The sequence below is a fragment of the Lepidochelys olivacea genome, assembly GCF_965140295.1.
Source record: "Lepidochelys olivacea isolate rLepOli2 genome assembly, chromosome: 1".
Classification (NCBI taxonomy): Eukaryota; Metazoa; Chordata; order Testudines; family Cheloniidae; genus Lepidochelys; species Lepidochelys olivacea.
Window position 1 is genome coordinate 308,302,476 of NC_140411.1, and position 19,446 is coordinate 308,321,921.

At 45.3% G+C, this 19,446-nt stretch overlaps 1 protein-coding gene across 2 annotated transcripts in view; it reads right to left on the bottom strand.

Moving 5' to 3' along the window:
- The window catches only part of ANKRD26 (ankyrin repeat domain containing 26), a 188,923-nt gene that overhangs the window by 103,854 nt on the left and 65,623 nt on the right, over positions 1-19,446 (bottom strand). For both annotated transcript variants that reach the window (XM_084616689.1, XM_084616690.1), the window contains exons 18-19: positions 16,343-16,600; positions 2,444-2,523 (exon numbers count right to left, since the gene is read on the bottom strand). In XM_084616689.1, the coding sequence (XP_084472815.1) occupies positions 2,444-2,523; positions 16,343-16,600 (338 nt within the window). The remainder of the gene's footprint in view (positions 1-2,443; positions 2,524-16,342; positions 16,601-19,446) is intronic.

The window sequence follows — 19,446 nt, forward strand, 5'->3', positions numbered from 1 at the left end:
ATTACTGCACCATTATTGAACAGGTGTTTTCTTCCAGTTACAGGGTTTTTAAAAATAGCTTATATTGAGTACCCATGTCCCTTTAACAAAAAGTTGTTGAAAAGGAAAGTAAGATCTTGTCTCCTAAGTAAAATCTTGTGCAATTTAAAAAGGCAGGCTGAAGAAGAGAGCTCGCCTACTGAAGCCAATAGGGTTGTACACATAATAAAGCAGACAGAACTTGGCCCTTCATTTGTATGATTCCTTTATTTTTCTTCTTCCATTTAACCATATTTGTTTTGCATGAACTCCGATTGGTTTGTCCCAAAATTACAATTTTGTAATTTACATTTTAATAAGGTTATTGTTGTAACAAATAAAAATTTACAGGTTTGTATTATGGTTTGTTTAATGAATCTTTGCTTCAGCCAGTCAAAAACCAGCCATGAAAAACAAATCTAAATATGCAAAGGCGAAATAAACAACATTTAAAGTCTGTGTCATAATGCATGGGGGTCAGACAAAGGCTACATAGGCACCCTTAATTCTAGCATTTCCAAAAGTCTGAGTGCTTGACTTTAAAAGAACATTATTACAGTTGCAATCTCATTTTGTGTGTGTGTCATTTCCTTGGTTTTTAAATAAGCAAACTGAAAAAAAACCCTCCCATGTGGCATCATATTAGGCCATGGATCATTAATAGGGTTGAAACCTTTAGATCCATAGATCTCTGCCACTTGAGCTAATGTAGTAATTGATAGCAGTTATAGCTTGTCAGCTTCGATGAGCAGAAACACAAAAAGGGGATGAGACACTTTACCAGCAGGTTTCATAAATATTTGCTGACAGCTGAGGAATGGTGCCACTCAGGAATTTTGAGTTCCATTCCAGCTTCCATGGGGAGTGTGCACTACTGAATATACACACAGTCCATTCCCCCAAGTGGGGCCTTTTCTGCCCCACTTCTCCAAATGGTCTGTCTCTGTCCATCTTTTTCCTACATCTTTGCTCCTTGTTCCAGTTCCAGTCCCCACTCCTCAGGCTTCTTATTCCAGTCCCAGTCTTCTTGCCCAGCCAGTTCTAGTCGCACCCCCCAAGTCCCCAGCTCCTTTTCCCCGGTCTCCTTGCCCACTGATCCCAATTCCTCTCTCGGCTCCTCATCCAGTCTATCTCCTGCAACCTGGCCTCCAGTCACCTCTATCCTCCCCCGTCCCCTCTGGCTCCAAAGCCCTATTTTCCTTCCAAGACTGCTAGTTCAATCTGACAGACACATAACAGGTCCCTACACCAGTCTCTTTGACCAGCCAGTCCCAGTTCTCTCCCCACAATCTGACTCCTTGGCAGATCTGTCTCCTCTCCCTCATCACATCATTCCTCCCAACCCATAGGTTCTCAGTCCCAGTTTCCCCTTGGCTTCTCATCTTATCTCAGTTTCCCTGCCATCTACTAGCTCCCAGTCCCTCTCTCACATTCTCAGTTTTCAACCCTCCCAGCCCCAAGTCTCAGTCTCCCCATCTCTCCAGGCTTCTTGTCCCAATCTACTACCCCACTGCCCTCAGGCTCAGTTCTTGTTGCCTCTGTATTCAAATCAGGCAGCTTCCTCCTCCACACTGCCTGGGCCCACGGTAGAGAGAGAAAATGGGGGTGGGAGCGGATGCGTGATTGAAAGCACAGGAGACAGTCTCCCTGCTCTGAGTTCAGGTGCCTAGTCCCAGAAAAGACTGCAGCAGTCCAGCACTGCATTTGTAGAGTAAGTCCTGCTCAGCCCCAAGCTAGAACATGCTCAGTACAGACAGAATATTTGGGGAATTCAGCTACAAAAATCTAAATTTTCTACTGTGAATGTGTGAACTGCTAGTTTTCAAAAGCCTGTAACTTGGTGAAATTTGCAAAGATTTTTATGGGGACAGCAAAAGGAATCTCCTTTATTCCTCCTCTTCCCTTCACCTTCCCTGCAAATTCAAGTTCTTTCTCCAAAGCACAGAGCTTTTCAAAGAAATCGTTGCTAGAATCTTTTAACATGGGCCAATCAAGGTTTTTCTCCCTAGCTTCACTATGAAAAATGGCAGACACATTTTGGCTGAAATTTTCCAAACAAACAAACAAAATCAGCCTGAGGCAGAAAACCAGCAAAGAAAATCTCAGCTCCAATGGTTAAAGTATGACAAAGTTATAAGCAACTGAGAACAGGCTCTTTTATTGGGAAGTGCTGGGCACCCTTAATAAAAGGTGGCACTACGAGCCCCACCTATAAAATGATTTTAGTCTACAGTGCTGATTTGATTCATGGACTCTAAAGCTTATTGACAGTTTTTTAAAAGTACTTAGCAAGGGCTTTGTGACATTTATCATCCAGTAATTCGGCATGTGAACTGGCTAAGGTCAATTTTATTTGGTATAACATTAGCGTGAAACAATTTTCAAGATAGTCTTATCTAAATTAAAACAAATTTGCTTTACATACCTGCTTCTTGCAGTTTTCACCTGCATCTTCTTGTTCTTCATCTGGTGATGGCATATTAAAGGAAGGTTCGGATAGTTCATCTATATTAATATTGAATAAAAATGCTTGTAATTGTAACTTAAAGGCATTAGCCTTTAGCATTTACTTCTGCCTATATTACTTTGCAAAAGGTCAATTCTTACAGCTAATATATATACATTAAACAACAAGGAAGTTTTCAAACATCAATGGAAAATTCAAGTTTCTCATAAACTTATGCAATTTTGAAGCAGAAACTGACACAAAAGTAGATTTAAGATAGAGCTGGTTTAGTTTTGAATCTTTCTTCTAATTAATTGCCTTTTTATATATGTATGAAAGAAATCTATTATAGATCATTATAATAATAGACGCCAAACACATATCACTCCTCTCTCTCGTGGAAATAGAAAATTAGACATATAATTTCTCAGTCATGTTGCTCATGCCACCTTACTCATCCTGTTGCATATCTGTATTATGACACCGTCTAATTACATAATCACATTTTTCCACAGGATGCCTGCCTCATTCAGTGCACAGGATGGACCTGCTTTGGGGGTCAATCAAGGCTGAGTACTAAAGGAGGCTGTTTACAGGACCCCTGCCTCATTTGTTGCAGAAACTGGGAATAGGCTTATCAGAATTCAATTTTTTATAATTTCAGTGGATAACATCAACATTTATCTTTAAGCATTTTTTTCAATTATTGATTTACATTTTCACAGCTGCAAAAAAATTATGGGTTTTAAGCATCTTTTCCAATTTTTATACATTTAAATTTTCCAGAGTTGGGAGAAATTATGGGAGGTGGGAGAGAGTCAAACAATTATTTAATGACAGACACTGAGATTCAAAAAGTTAAAGCTTTATAATCATTAAAAAATAAACTGTCAACATCATATGTCAAAATATACAAAGCAAATATCTTTAAATCAAACTCTAAGAAGTTTTCAAACAGCATTTTTCTTTGATTTGATTCTCATCAATGGAAATATTTTTTCATTGTTTTGCATACACATGGTGAAATTGAAATTTATTGACAAAAATCCAATCCTTCAAAACCTATGAATGAGGCATAGGATTACAGAAAGAGAACAGTCTCATGGCTAAGATACCTGAGTGCTGTCCTGAAGAAGTGAATTCTCTCCATGCCTCTGCTATAGACTTCCTCTGTGATGCTAGTCAAGTCACTTAAATCAAACTTTTTACAGATGGCCATTAATTGTATGTTCCTCATATTCTGGACCCCAACTTGAGACCCTATAGCCTGATTTGCAGAAGTGCTGTGCCCTCACAGCTGCAACGGAAATAAACTGAAAATCAGGTCTTAGGCATTTCAAATCGTGCATCCAAAAGTTAGTGTATACTTTTGACCTTAATTTCTCTGTGCCTCAGTTCCCTGTCCATAAAATAGGGATAATACTACCACCTCACCTCACAAGAGTGTCATGAAGATCAATTAATATGAGTGCTTCACAAATAATTACAGTGATGAGAGCCATAGAAAAGCCTATGAGGCAACTAATAATTCTGTGTTCAGAACAAGATTTGAATAGTGCACAATAAATAATGCCTAGGGCCACACAATGAACAGTGAAGAGAAAACAAAATATTGAATAGCTGCTCATTACGTGAACACTGACCACTGTGTGCACTAAATGAGGCTGGCATCCTGTGGAAAAAATATGATGTCATCACATAATTCCAGAAAGTATCATGATACATATGCACAAGGAGTCTGAATTAGTGTTACCAGGACAACCTTAGTTCTGGCATTATCTAACTTTGCAACTTTAATGATCCTTTAATGGTGCATACATGTGTGTGTGTGAACAGCTGTATTAATAAAATGAATGCTATTTAAAATAAAAATTCATATGAAAATACAGGAGTAGAGGGAGGGCAGTGGAGAGGAATTTACCATACCAGTTAAAATTCCACTCTCACAAATGTTCACCACAACTAAGATGTCTGGAGTAAATGAGAAGTTGCCCCTATAGACATGTTATAGACAAAGTGGATTTTAAAAAATATTTTTAAAATTAAAAAATTAGTTTTTATTTAAATAAAATTGTTTAAGCTAAATATATTTTTCTTTTTAAAAATAAACCTATTTAAAAATAAATTTGAAATTATGACAACCTACGTCAAGGCCTAAATTTACTATAATCTATTAAAATAATTCAATTAAATAAAAAATATTAAACAGTACATTTTTGCTCTGAAGTTTTAAAGAAAGCTAAACTATAGAACTGGTCAAGCACATGGAACAAGAGTTTGTTGAAGTGCTAAACTAGTGTCTGACAGCAGGGACAGAGAGAATATTTTCTTCATTTAAGATTATTCAAACAGTTCATTTCAATGACTAGCTCATTTAAAGTTAAGTAACCATTTGGGAGTTGAAAAACCAGGAAAGCTTGTTTTCTTCCAATGTAAGAATAAAAATTAGGTGAGAGAGGATGAGCTCTACTAGTACTAAAATCTTAAAGGATATGGTGACCAGAAACAATCAGTTCAATTCACGAAGTACAGACAATATTCCTTGGTTTGATAATGTTTTAAACCAAAATGTTTTGATTCAGTTTTTATAAAATGTATCCAGCACACTGAAGGTAATTATTTAAATATTGTTTGTGCATTTTTAATTGAATTCTAATTCCCATCCAAATAGAGATTGAAACAAATTGTGAGTAAAAATATTAATCTAGTAAATAAGAAACATCACCATTTCCTACCATAAGGAAAAAAAAAAAGGAAAAATTAAGCATCTAATAAATGTTAAGCAATGTAATTGCTTAAATGTGTATAGATACAGTGTATCTGTCTGGTAAGCAAAAAGAGGTACCAAATTTAACTAAAAGACTATAATTTAGTTGCAAATCAACATGTTTTAATGGTTATCAACTAATGAGAATCAATAGCTCTTTAGAAAAAGAAAAGACAGTTACCTTTTCTGTAACTGGTGTTCTTCGAGATGTGTTGCTCATGTCTATTCCACAATAGGTGTGTGTGCTTGCCATGTGCACCGGTGCCGGAAGTTTTCCCCCTAACAGTACCCATAGTGGGGAGTGCCCCCCACGACACCTGGAGTGGCGCCTGCCTGGTGCGGTATAAGGGGAGCTGCGCGCTCCCCCCACCCTCAATTCCTTCTTGCCAGATAACTCTGACAGAGGGGAAGGAGGGTGGGATGTGGAATAGACATGAGCAACACATCTCGAAGAACACCAGTTACAGAAAAGGTAACTGTCTTTTCTTCTTCGAGTGATTGCTCATGTGTATTCCACAATAGGTGATTCCAAGCTATATATGTTGGAGGTGGGTAGGAGTTCACAAATTCCCAAGACGGAGGACAGCCCTGCCCAACCCGGCGTCATCCCTGGTTTGGGGGACGATAGCATAGTGCGAGGTGAACGTGTGAACCAAAGACCACGTGGCGGCCCTACAAATGTCCTGGATGGGGACGCGGGCCATGAAGGCAGCCGACGAGGCCTGCGCCTGAGTCAAGTGTGTCCTCACAATGGGTGGCGGGGGGACACCTGCTAGCTCATAACAGGAATGGATGCATGAAGTGATCCGATTGGAAAGCTGCAGAGTGGAAATCGGCTGACCTCTCGCGTGCTCAGCTGAGGCGACAAACAGTTGCAAGGACTTTCTGAATGGCTTGGTCCGCTCAAGGTAGAAAGCCAGAGCCCACCACACATTGAGCGTGTGGAGACGGCACTCCTCACTGGATGAGTGAGGCTTGCAGCAGAGGACCGGTAGAAAAATATCCTGATCCATGTGGTAGGCAGAGACCACCTTCAGGAGGAACGCGGGGTGTGGGTGGAGCTGGACCTGGACCTGGTTTTTATGAAAGACTGTCTACGGTGGCTCAGAGGTCAGGGCCCTGAGCTCCGAGACTCATCTGGCAGATGTGATTGCAACCAGGAAGGCCACCTTTCACGAGAGATAAGACCAGGAGCACATGGCCAGTGGTTCAAACGGGGGCCCCGTGAGACGAGCCAACACCAGGTTTAGGTCCCACTGTGGGACCAGGGGTGTAGAATACAGAAAAAGGCAGTCCAAACCCTTAAGGAACTGGCCAGTCAAAGCATGGGAAAATACCATGTGCCCTTGCACCGGCGGATGGAAGGCTGATATGGCTGCCAAGTGCACCTTGACTGGCGAGGGCGCCAGGCCCTGGGCCCTGAGGTGGAGGAGGTAATCAAGGATAAGATGGATTAGGGCAGTCGCTAGGGAGATACCCTGGTCCGCCGTCCACCTAGAAAACTGGGACCACTTTGCCAAATAAGCGCGGCAAGTGGAAGGCCGTCTACTTTTGAGGAGGACGCACTGAACCTGTTCTGAGCGTGTTCTTTCCTCTCCACCTAACCACTGAGCAGCCACGCCGTGAGGTGATGCGCCGCCAGGTTGGGGTGGAGGAGACGGCCTTGGTCCTGAGAGAGTTGGTCCAGTGGTGGAGCTACCGTCAGGCCTGTGAGGGTCCCGTACCAATGCTGCCTGGGCCACGCCGGGGCAATCAGGAGGACCCGGGCCTTGTCTGTTTTTATCTTCTCCAGGACCCTGATGATTAGAGAGAATGGGGAAAAGGCGTAGAGAAACCAGCCTGATCAGGACAGGAGAAAGGCATTGGAGATAGTGCCACTCCCCAGGCACCCCCTCCCCCCCCCGGAGCAGAACTGGGGCCATCGCTCGTTCTGCCGAGTCACGAACAGGTCCACCTGGGGAGTTCCCCACCTTCAGAAGAGCCAGTGGGCCACTTCCACGTGGAGGGACCTCTCGAGTTGAGAGGAAAAGTCCCTGCGCAAGCAATGTGCCCTCTTGTTCCAGGCTCCCGGCAGGTGGAAGGCCTTCAGGTGGATGTCGTGGGCTATACAGAAGTCCCACAGCCTGAGGGCTTCGCAGCAGAGGATCAGGCCCCGCCTTGCCTGTTGATATAGAACATTGAGGCCGTGTTGTCCGTGAGGACCCTGACTACCTTGCCCTTGAGGTGCGAGCGGAAGGCCATACAAGTCAGTCGCACTGCCCTGAGCTCCTTGACGTTTATATGTAAGGTCAGGTTTTGAGCCAACCACAGGCCTTGGGTCTGGAAGTTCCCCACATGGGCCCCCAAACCCAGGTCCGACGCATCAGACACCAGCTCCAATGATGGGGCCCTGTCCCTTAACAGGACCCCTTGGAGCATGTTGTTTGGGGCGGACCACCACCGTAGGGAGGTGATCACAGAGTCTGGCACTGTGAGGACCTTGACCATCCTGACCGTGGCCTGGGAGAACTTAGAGGCCAACCAGAGCTGGAGGGGCCTCATCCTGAGTCTGGCATAATGGACCACGTATGTGCACGCCGACATGTGACACAAGAGTTGTAGGCAAACCCTGGCTGTTGTCACCGGGAACCCTGTGACCGAGTCAATGAGACCTTTCAGGGTCTCGAATCTGTCTGGCGGGAGAGAGGCACTGGCTGACACTGCGTCCAGGAGTGCCCCGATAAACTTTATGCGTTGGACCGGGACTAACGTGGATTTGGTGTTGTTTACCAACAGGCCCAAAGCGGTGCATGTGGACAGGAGGAGAGCCACGTGATCCCTCACCTGCGACCGGGAGGTGCCCTTGACAAGCCAATCATCCAGATAGGGAAAATATCTGGACCCCCCACCGTCTGAGGTCGGCCGCTGCCACCGACATGCATTTTGTAAACACCCTGGGGGCAGTGGACAGACCAAACGGGAGGACCATGAATTGGTAATGATTCTGTCCCACCACGAAATGGAGGAAGCGCCTGTGCCCCTTGAATATGTGGATGTGGAAGTACGCAACCTCTTGCTCAAGGGCAGCGTACCAGTCCCCGGGATCCAGGAAGGGGATGACGGAGGCCAGGGAGACCATGAGGAACTTGAGCTTCACCCATGTACCAGTTCAGACCTCGGAGGTCCAAGATGGGCCTGAGCCCCCCTTTGGCCTTCGGGATAAGGAAATAACAGGAGTAATACCCCTTGCCCATGAACTCCTCGGGCACCGCCTCTATCGCTCCTAGACCTGGGAGTCGCCCCACCTCCTGCTCGAGCAGAGCTTTGTGCGAGGGGTCCCCCAAAGGGGACGGGGGGTGGTTGGGCAGGGAGGAAGTAAACTGGAGGGTGTAACCCCAGGAGATGGTGTTGAGAACCCATTGGTCCAAGGTTAGCCACGACCATTCTGGGAGGAAAGCACCCAACTGGTTGGAGAAGGGAAGCTTTATTGGGGGTGGATCCCTGATGAGGACTGGGGGGGGGGGGCCCGAGCATCCTGTCAAAAAAGCCTTTTCCCCACCTGCCTGCCCTTGGAGGATTCAGGCTGGGGGGCCGGCCGGGACTGCCTCTGAGGGCGTCTCTTATAGTCCTGCTGTATCTTATGGGCGGCCTCATACTTTGGGAGGGCGGCCTGGGCAGGAGTCTGCTGTGGCTTGAACTTAGGTTTTGCCGGAGTCAGGACCCAGAAGCCCAGAGTCTGGAGGGTCGTGCAGGAGTCTTTCATGCCATTCAGCCTTGTATCTGTTTCCTTTGCAAAGAGAGCTTTCCCATCGAACGGGAAATCCTGCATGGAAGACTGTGCCTCCCTGGACAGCCCAGAGAGCAGGAGCCATGACGCCTGTCTCATGGACACCACAAAGGCCATTGATCGTGTGGCCGTGTCCGCAGCATCCTAGGCTGCCTGCAGGGATGCCCTAACAGCCTTTGCCCCTTCCTCCGCTAGCGCCTTGAACTCCTTCCTATCACACTCCTGGAGGGAGTCCTCAAACTTGGGCAGGGAGCCCCATAGATTCAATTCGTACCGGCCCAGGAGAGCCTGATGGTTTGCCACTTGTAACTGGAAGCTCGAAGATGAATAAACTTTCCTTCTGAAAGGGTCTAGTCTCTAAGAGTCTTTGTTCTTTGGGGTCGGGGCTGGCTGACCCTGCTGTTCCCTGTGGTTGACCGACTCGACCACCAGGGAGTTGGGCGCCCGGTGGGTATACAAGTACTCATGCCCCTTAATGGGTACAAAGTACTTGCGTTCTGCCTTTTTAGAGATGGAGGCCAACGAGGCTGGTGTTTGCCACAGGGCATTTGAAATCTTAGCCACTCCTTCATGGAGAGGCAAGGCCACCCTACCTGGTGCTGATAGGGACAACATGTTAAACAGGGAGTCTGAGGGCTCCTCCATCTCCTCTGCCTGAAGGTGGAGGCTTGCTGCCACCCTCTCTAAGAGTTCTCGTTGTGCGCTGAAGTCCTCCTGCAGGACGGAGCGGGGTGGGGCCGCAATCGCCTCCTCCGGGTGGGGCGAAGAGGCCGGTGCAGGGTGTAGGCCTGCACCGGAGGATCCACCACGTGGTCGGACTCCGGGCACAGTCCTGAGGACGCATGTCCCACCGCCTCCTTTCTCGGGGGTCTGGAGAGGGAGGCCGACGGTGCCTCCGAAGCTCCGGCCACCAAGCGAGCTCCCACTGAGAGCTGCGCTGGAGGCCACAGTGCCCACTGGTACCATTGGGCTGGCCACGACGCTCGGTGCCACTGCACCTGCTGTGGCATCGGCGGGGCCGGCTGTTCGGGTTGGCCGGCCTGGCCCATCGAAGGAAAGCTACAAATGGAGGCCGGGCTGGTGTAAGATCTGCTGCTGTCTCTGGACTGGGAGGAGCAGCGGTGCTGGGATCTATGACAGCCACGGGACCGCAATCTCGACATGGAGGACCGGTACGGGCGGTAACAACTGCTCTGCGAACGGTCTTGACGGGCAGACCCGCGACAGCGAAACGCTAGCGATCGACACACAGGCCTGCGATGTCTTGGCAGAGACTTGGAGCGGGACTCCAAGTGGGAATGGTGTCAACGACTGTGCCGTGATCGACTGTGGTACCCTCTCCGAGACAAGGACCGATTGCGACACCTGCCACGGTCCCGCCGATATTCGCTCCTTGAGGATGAGTAGTGGCACGAGTCCCAGCCGGCTGGAACCCAGCCAGACAGTCTGGTCGGCGTCGAGGGCAATCCACATGGACTCTGCCCCGAGCGATCACTGGGCGGTGATCAGCGTCAGGAATGTTTCCTCAACCGAGATCAGTACCGGAATGGAGGTGACTGCAGAGATCCCAGCGGCGGCTTGTCTCTGGAGCGCAGGGCCAACATCGGCGGTGCTCCGGGCACCAGCATGGACATAATGTCCCAGGCTGCCTGGAGGGCTTCAGGTGGCATCCGGACATCCAGAGAGGCCAGTTCCGAAGGGGCTGGGCTACTCTGCTCAACATGAGTCGGAGGCCTGGGGCCCGGTGGGGATCGAGGCCTGCCCAATATGGGCCTAGCCTCTGTCCCAGACTTCCCTCAGTGCCACTGTGAAGAGGGAGTCTTCCCGGCCCGCTTGGCATGCCCCATGGACGGGGACCGGTGCCGACTGGTCAATGGCACCAGAGGGTCACCGCGTACCGCGGTGCCGGTTCGGAGCAGCGTGCCGGGGTTGGGGTCAGCGCTGACTCCATCAGGATGGCCCGGAGCCTAATGTCCCTTTCTCTTTTGGTCCAAGGCTTAAACGACTTGCAAATCTTGCACCTTTCGCTAATATGGGTTTCTCCCAAGCAGTGCAAACAGTCTGCATATGGGTCACTTCTTGGCATAGAACGCCTACAAGAGCCGCACAACTTAAACCCCGGGGCACGGGGCATGCCCCGGCCCGGACTCACTGGCTAACTAAACAGCTAACTAACTATAGGTACTAATGCTGAATGAACGAATAGTTCTGGGGATGAGCTACAGCAAAGCTGGAGCTGAGCAGTTCCAACACACCTTCACTGGTGGCAAGAAAGAACTGAGGGTGGGGGGAGCACGCAGCTCCCCTTATACTGCGCCAGGCAGGTGCCACTCCGGGGGTCGCGGAGGGCGCTCCCCCCCACTACGGGTACTGCTAGGGGAAAAACTTGCATGTGGCGAGCACGCACACCTATTGTGGAATACACATGAGCAATCACTGGAAGAAGAACTAAAAAGTACAAATGCAAAACAAGATTAAAATCAAATATTTAAAATTACTTTGATTAAAATTAATCCACTCTATTTACAGAATAATTATCCACTTTGGGAGTCTCCCAAGCATCTGGTACTAGCCACATCTCATATGGCAATTCCAATGTTCCTAAGAATTTCAAAAAATGGCCAATTCAAGTAAGAGACAACTGGAAAAAAAAAGATCTCTATAGGAATGTTTTGGAACCTTTTTCAAAAACAGGTTCTGAAGACTGAAAGATGTACTGTGATTCCTCTCCTTAAACAGAATCTAAACCAGTGATCCTCAACCTTTCCAGACTACTGTACCCCTTGTAGGAGTCTAATTTGTCTTGCACACCCCGAAGTTACACTTCACTTAAAAAAACTACTTGCTTAAAAACTCAGACATAAAATACAAAAGTGTCACAGCACACTATTACTGAAAAATTGCTTATGTTCTCATTTTTATCATACAGTTATAAAATAAACCAATTGGAATATAACTATTGTACTTACATTTCCGTATATAGCATATAGAGCAGTATAAACAAGTCATTGTTGTCTGTACGAAATTTTAGTTTGTACAGACTTCGCTAGTGATTTTGATGTAGCCCGTTGTAAAACTAAGCAAATATCTAGATGAGTTGATGTCCCCGCTGGAAGACTTCTAAGTACCCCCAGAAGTACACACACCCCTGGCTGAGAACCAGTGATCTTAATCAACAGTGCTTTGCAGAAGTGTTCACAGATGACCATGTGACTGCTTTGAACATATCTGCTAGTACAACACATCTTAGGTTGGCAATCAGAGCTATTCTGCCTCAATGAGGGCCATGTTCATGATGTGACTGCAGACCTGCCCAGTCACAGCAGTAATACAGTATTAGACAGGTATTTAGACATGGTTGTTTTAGTAATGACAGTGCCTACACAGATGACAGTGCCTACACACCACATCTACATCCAGCACCCTCCAGGTTTACTCCTAGGCTCCTTCCCTCTCCCTCAGCTCCTCTGTTACCCCTGACTCCCCCAAGCCTTTGCACTCTTCTGACAGGTGCAGGAAATACAGTTCTGTATGGTAATTTAAATGAATTACACAAAGTTCTGTATTAATATGCCTAGTAAGGAATCTATTTGTCAAAAAAAAATTACAAGAATCTTTTTTTTTGTTTCTTTTGTTGTTACAGACATACTTGACAGATATTTTGAAATAAATTACCAAAATAGTTCAAACTGTCATGATTTATTTTGACAAATAAAATATGCAGATTTTTCAAATATTGTGTGCAGAATATTTAATTTTTTGGTACATAATTCCCCCCGAAGTAACCAATTTGGTGCAACAATAGGCTGAAGCCTTGCTTTGTGAATGGCATAAATCTTTGCAAGATAACTGGTGAAGCACATTTGCTGAGCCTGAAGGGCTGCTAGGACTGAACCAATACCAAATCTCAGCATCCACTGGAGAGATAGTGGATAGTGAGGAAATTGCTTGAAGGAGAAATCCTTTAGAAGTATTCTGGGCTGGTATCTTATCAACCTTACAGGATTCTCTCAAGTGCCTCAAAGAATAACCCCATTTATTCCACATCAGGAAATAAAGTTGCACCTTCTCTATTAGGTTGCTGTAAAAACATCAGGCCCATGTTCAAGTCCTCTCAGTCAGCCTCCAACGACAGTTTGTGGCTTTTGTCCCAATCCTTAGAGTGATTAATGGATCAAACCCCAGTTACGTGAAAGACCAAACTGCAATCCATCAACTGCTCAGACAGCTGTACTCCTGTGGGACATTGCAGATCACAAAACCCAGGACTAAGCATGTTAGTATTGGGGGCAGGACATTCTCAGTTCAGGGAATCCAGCTACAGAACAATCTTTCACCTGAAACCAGTGGGTATACGGTCGGCATGGCTAAGCTGTGCTGCCACTGCCCATGCTACCACAACTACACTTTGTGTTAGCTAGCGCAAGTATGTGTACACTTGCTGGGAATCACAGCTCTACTTCATAATGCAGATTGGGTCTAAGAGTGCCCTTAGGCAGTTTAGCTTAGAACACTTTAAAGTGGACTAAGCTCAAGTGCACAAAGGTATTTTCAGTACACAGTAAGAGGGCAGACGGAGAGTTAGTATAGAGTAGCTAGTGTACAGTAAATCCAAACCCTACCTTGCTGGTCCCTAACTTCCCATGTAGACAAGCCCTTAGTGAATCCAATGCCTTACTGTTTTTAGGAAACACTGCAAACCCTGCTCTTCAAAAAGACTTTTCCATCATAATGGCAACCACAACTCTGACTCCCCCTTGTAAGTGAAAAGAACCCAACAAAAACAAATCAACCAATTTTTTTTTAAAAAGAACTCTACCCCAGGCAGAGGTTTTATCCTGAAAAGGGTGAAGTGCCAGACATACTGCAAAGTCTAGTAGGGACTTGACTATTATTATCAATTTTAAGTGGAAAGGTGACAGTGTATAGTCCTAAAATAGTAAAAAAGTTAAATACTGGGTATCTTCCGTTACAGGATAGCTAGGAACACTATTACTATCTTTTGATATTCATTGTCTTGTATGTTTCTTTTCAATATTTTTCTGTCTTTCTACATTTTGTGTAATGAAGTTACTGGAAAACCAACTGCTTACCAGTGAGAAATGAGATCCTGTTGTTGGAACAGTAAAGTTATTTTTTTTACAGTATTCTGACTTTAAAGGTCTTAGTTTTTTCCATGCTCGTTTACAGCTTAATAATAGCAACCTCAAAGCAGGGGTCATTATGTGCTTTCCATGAAGCGTCACAATTCTCCAAGTAGACCTAATACACAACTACATCATGCTCATCTCCCAGGCACTGTTTCAAGTAGCTGGGCTTCTTTCCTGAGGCGAATCAGGTCTGATGCATCTTTGTGTCAGAGTTTTCTCCTCCACCACTCCCAACCCAGAATGTTATCCTCATCATCACCATCCAGAAGAAAGGTTCATGTCCAAAGCCTCTTGTTTATAAATGACTTGCAGCTATATTTTTGAGTTGGTGTCAAACTTTAGAATAACGTGACTCAAATATAAACTGATTTCAGAGTAACAGCCGTGTTAGTCTGTATTCGCGAAAAGAAAAGGAGTACTTGTGGCACCTTAGAGACTAACCAATTTATTTGAGCATAAGCTTTTGTGAGCTACAGCTCACTTCATCGGATGCATACTGTGGAAAATACAGAAGATGTTTTTATACACACAAACCATGAAAAAATGGGTGTTTATCACTACAAAAGGTTTTCTTCCCCCCACCCCACTCTCCTGCTGGTAATAGCTTATCTAAAGTGATCACTCTCCTTACAATGTGTGTGATAATCAAGGTGGGCCATTTCCAGCACAAATCCAGGGTTTAACAAGAACGTCTGAGGAACGGGGGGGAGGGGTAGGAAAAAACAAGGGGAAATAGGTTACCTTGCATAATGACTTAGCCACTCCCAGTCTCTATTCAAGCCTAAGTTAATTGTATCCAATTTGCAAATTCCAATTCAGCAGTCTCTCGCGGGAGTCTGGTTTTGAAGTTTTTCTGTTGTAATATCGCAACTTTCATGTCTGTAATCGCGTGACCAGAGAGGTTGAAGTGTTCTCCGACTGGTTTATGAATGTTATAATTCTTGACATCTGATTTGTGTCCATTTTTTCCTACCCCCCCAACCTCTCCGTTCCTCAGACATTCTTGTTAAACCCTGGATTTGTGCTGGAAATGGCCCACCTTGATTATCATACACATTGTAAGGAGAGCGATCACTTTAGCTAAGCTATTACCAACAGGAGAGTGGGTTTGTTGGGGAGGGTGGGGAGAAAACCTGGATTTGTGCTGGAAATGGCCCACCTTGATTATGCTCAAATAAATTGGTTAGTCTCTAAGGTGCCACAAGTACTCCTTTTCTTTTGGCGAATATAAACTGAGAAACTCGGAATCAAAGACAATTTTTACAACATATCAACAATGCAAAGACAATCAGTATGTGAAGCAGCTTACCAAAACAATTACAGGAATAACTGTGCAACAATGAGACATATATAAGGGAAAAACAATATAAAAAGAGTATAGTGATTAAGAGAAACATTTTCAAAAGCACCTAGGAGAGTTAGGATTCTTAGGAGTCTTGTCTTCGCTATGGAGCTAAATCAGTGCTGCTGCAACAAATGCAGCGGTTATCGAGATATTCTGCTGACACTGACCATCCACAGGCATGGCCTCCCGCAGCTCCCAGTGGCCGCGGTTCACCGTTCCCGGCTAATGGGAGCTGCAGGAAGCGGCGGGCCGCAAGGACGTGCCAGCCGCTGCTTCTTGCAACTCCCATTGGCCAGGAATGATGAACCTTGGCCTCTGGGAGCTGCAGAGGGCTGTGCCTGTGGATGGTCAATGTCAGCAAAATGTCTCACAGCCCGCAATCTGATTACCCTGATGGGCCACAGGTTGCCCACCACTGCGCTAAATTGATGGGAGAGCGCTCTCCCATCAATAACTATACTCCACCTCAACGAGAGGCAGAAGCAATGTCGGTGGGAGAGTGGCTCCCGTTGACACAGCGTAGTGTGGACCCCGCGGTAAGTAGACTTGAGTTATGTCGACTTGAGTTATGCTACTAACTTAACTCAAATTGCGTATCTTAGATCGACCAGCAGCTGTAGTGAAGACAAGTCTTAAGTTCCACTGAATTTAAATGGGACTTTGTGATGTCTGAAAATGGGATGCAGGCACACTTCCTCACGCCAAATTAAGGTACAGAGAGAGTGGAAAGGACAAGATAGAAGGATCACAAAGGTCTTCCACTCCCCAAATTTTAGTTTTCAAATAAGTTCTTCCACAGTAATTGTAACTAAGAAAAAATTATAACAGATTATATCAAACAAACAAATACCTTTGCTTTTTAGTATTACTGGCAGGAGTTGTTTTTGGAGAGAATATAAATGGGTATTTTCTGGTGCAGTCACAGTTTGAGGTTTTGACATTTCTTCTAATCTTGGAGGAATAACTTCAGAAGCTGTGGCTGCTGCATCATCCTTTGCTGTTAACATTGGTAGTAAAGATGAAGGATTCCCAAATGTCAAAACGTTGGGGCTTTTAGTACCTGGTAAATTTTTAAGTGAAATGCTAGTAGAATCCCAGTCTGATACATCTGAAAAGAATATCAGATTTAAAAGAATTAAAATGCAGACAGTAATGCTAAATTCTAGTAGCATACTCAGTTATCCACCATATAGCAGACTGCATCTTTCTACCCTCAGATGCACATGTACAGGTCAGAGTTATCCCAACAGTATCAAAACCACTTAGACACATCTCAAGGCAATCTGTGCACATCCAGCGACTATTACTCTAACAGAAAATAGTTTGCGTGTACCTTAGCAAGCCACAAAACATTCTTTTTGATGCTATCTTATGATTAAGGGGAGAGATCATTTTTTTTTCCTTTCTGAACTGAGATTTCCTTCCTAAGAAATAAGGGTTCTTTACAGAGGGATTCTTGCAGTGACTCCAGAGTGAAAAAGGAACTGATTATTTTATTTGCGTAAAAACACTATGGGAAAGGGATCATAGAATCATAGAATATCAGGGTTGGAAGGGACCTCAGGAGGTCATCTAGTCCAACCCCCTGCTCAAAGCAGGACCAATCCCCAATTAAATCATCCCAGCCAGGGCTTTGTCAAGCCTGACCTTAAAAACTTCTAAGGAAGGAGATTCTACCACCTCCCTAGGTAACGCATTCCAGTGTTTCACCACCCTCCTAGTGAAAAAGTTTTTCCTAATATCCAACCTAAACCTCCCCCACTGCAACTTGAGACCATTACTCCTTGTCCTGTCCTCTTCTACCACTGAGAATAGTCTAGAACCATCCTCTCTGGAACCACCTCTCAGGTAGTTGAAAGCAGCTATCAAATCCCCCCTCATTCTTCTCTTCTGCAGACTAAACAATCCCAGTTCCCTCCTTTCCTCATAAGTCATGTGTTCCAGACCCCTAATCATTTTTGTTGCCCTTCGCTGGACTCTCTCCAATTTATCCACATCCTTCTTGTAGTGTGGGGCCCAAAACTGGACACAGTACTCCAGATGAGGCCTCACCAATGTCGAATAGAGGTGGACGATCACGTCCTTCGATCTGCTCGCTATGCCCCTACTTATACATCCCAAAATGCCATTGGCCTTCTTGGCAACAAGGGCACACTGTTGACTCATATCCAGCTTCTCGTCCACTGTCACCCCTAGGTCCTTTTCTGCAGAACTGCTGCCTAGCCATTCGGTCCCTAGTCTGTAGCGGTGCATTGGGTTCTTCCGTCCTAAGTGCAGGACCCTGCACTTATCCTTATTGAACCTCATCAGATTTCTTTTGGCCCAATCCTCCAATTTGTCTAGGTCCCTCTGTATCCTAACCCTGCCCTCCATCGTATCTAACACTCCTCCTAGTTTAGTATCATCCACAAATTTGCTGAGAGTGCAATCCACACCATCCTCCAGATCATTTATGAAGATATTGAACAAAACCAGCCCCAGGACCGACCCCTGGGGCACTCCACTTGACACCGGCTGCCAACTAGACATGGAGCCATTGATCACTACCCGTTGAGCCCGACAATCTAGCCAACTTTCTACCCACCTTATAGTGCATTCATCCAGCCCATACTTCTTTAACTTGCTGACAAGAATACTGTGGGAGACCGTGTCAAAAGCTTTGCTAAAGTCAAGAAACAATACATCCACTGCTTTCCCTTCATCCACAGAACCAGTAACCTCATCATAGAAGGCGATTAGATTAGTCAGGCATGACCTTCCCTTGGTGAATCCATGCTGGAATATTTATCTATGCTCTGAAAGCCCCATATTCTAAAAACAGATATGATTTGAAAATCAGTATCTAGGGAAGCAATATGGAAAAGTAATATCTGTGATCATTTGGGGGTCATCCAAGCCAGTAAAGGGTTCAGTCAACACCTGCCTTGGAACTCTGGGTACCTTAAATGTTATGCTGTTGTGGCTCACAGCCCTGACACCAACAGCTAGCATACAAGCAAGCAGGTCACACCCTGGATTCTACTGCCCAATTACACTTTACAGGGGACATCGAAAATCTTTTCAGCCCTGAGTTCTGCCCCCAAAACATCTTTCTCTATAGTGCTCAGACCCTCTTACCGTGGCATTCACAAATCTTATCAAGTTTGCTGCTCCTTTAAAGAGACAGTACACAGCAGCTTATTAATAGGGCTGTCAAGTGATTAAAAAAATTAATCGCGCTGTTAAACAGTAGTAGAATACCATTTATTTAAATATTTTTGGCTGTTTTCTACATTTCAAATATATTGATTTCAATTACAGCACACAATACAAAGTGTATGGTGCTCACTTTATAGTTATTTTTATTACAAATACTTGCATTAATCATGACTAATTTTTTGAGTTAATCAAGTGAGTTAACTGCGATTAATCGACAGCCCTACTTATTAACTTAACTGGAGTTGACAAACAAGCAAAGCACTGAGCTGGTTTATGGCAAATGTAAAACAAGCTTATTAACAAAGAGACATAGGTTTAAGTCAGTGATTGGCAACCTTTGGCATGCGGCCCGTCAGGGAAATCCGCTGCAAACCGCGGCCAGTGGGAGCTGCAATCGGCCGAACCTGCAGACACTGCAGGTAAACAAACCGCCCCGGCCCGCCAGCAGATTTCCCTGACACGTCGCGTGCCAAAGGTTGCCGATCCCTGGTTTAAGTGATACCAAGTATAAGGAACAAGGTTAGAAACGGCTACAAAAAATAACAAGTAAAAATATGCTTCTACAACTGAATTTCAACTTAAACTAGTCTTTTCTTCAAATAAGTTTCTCACCACAAACCTCAAAGTGTGTCAGAGTGAGGAGACAGAGCTGGAGCAACAGAAGCTTACTGACCAGGACAAACATAGGTGGCTTGAACAGAAGAGGGGGGTAAATCACACAAATGAAACTTGGAGGAAGGACATAATGATGTGCCT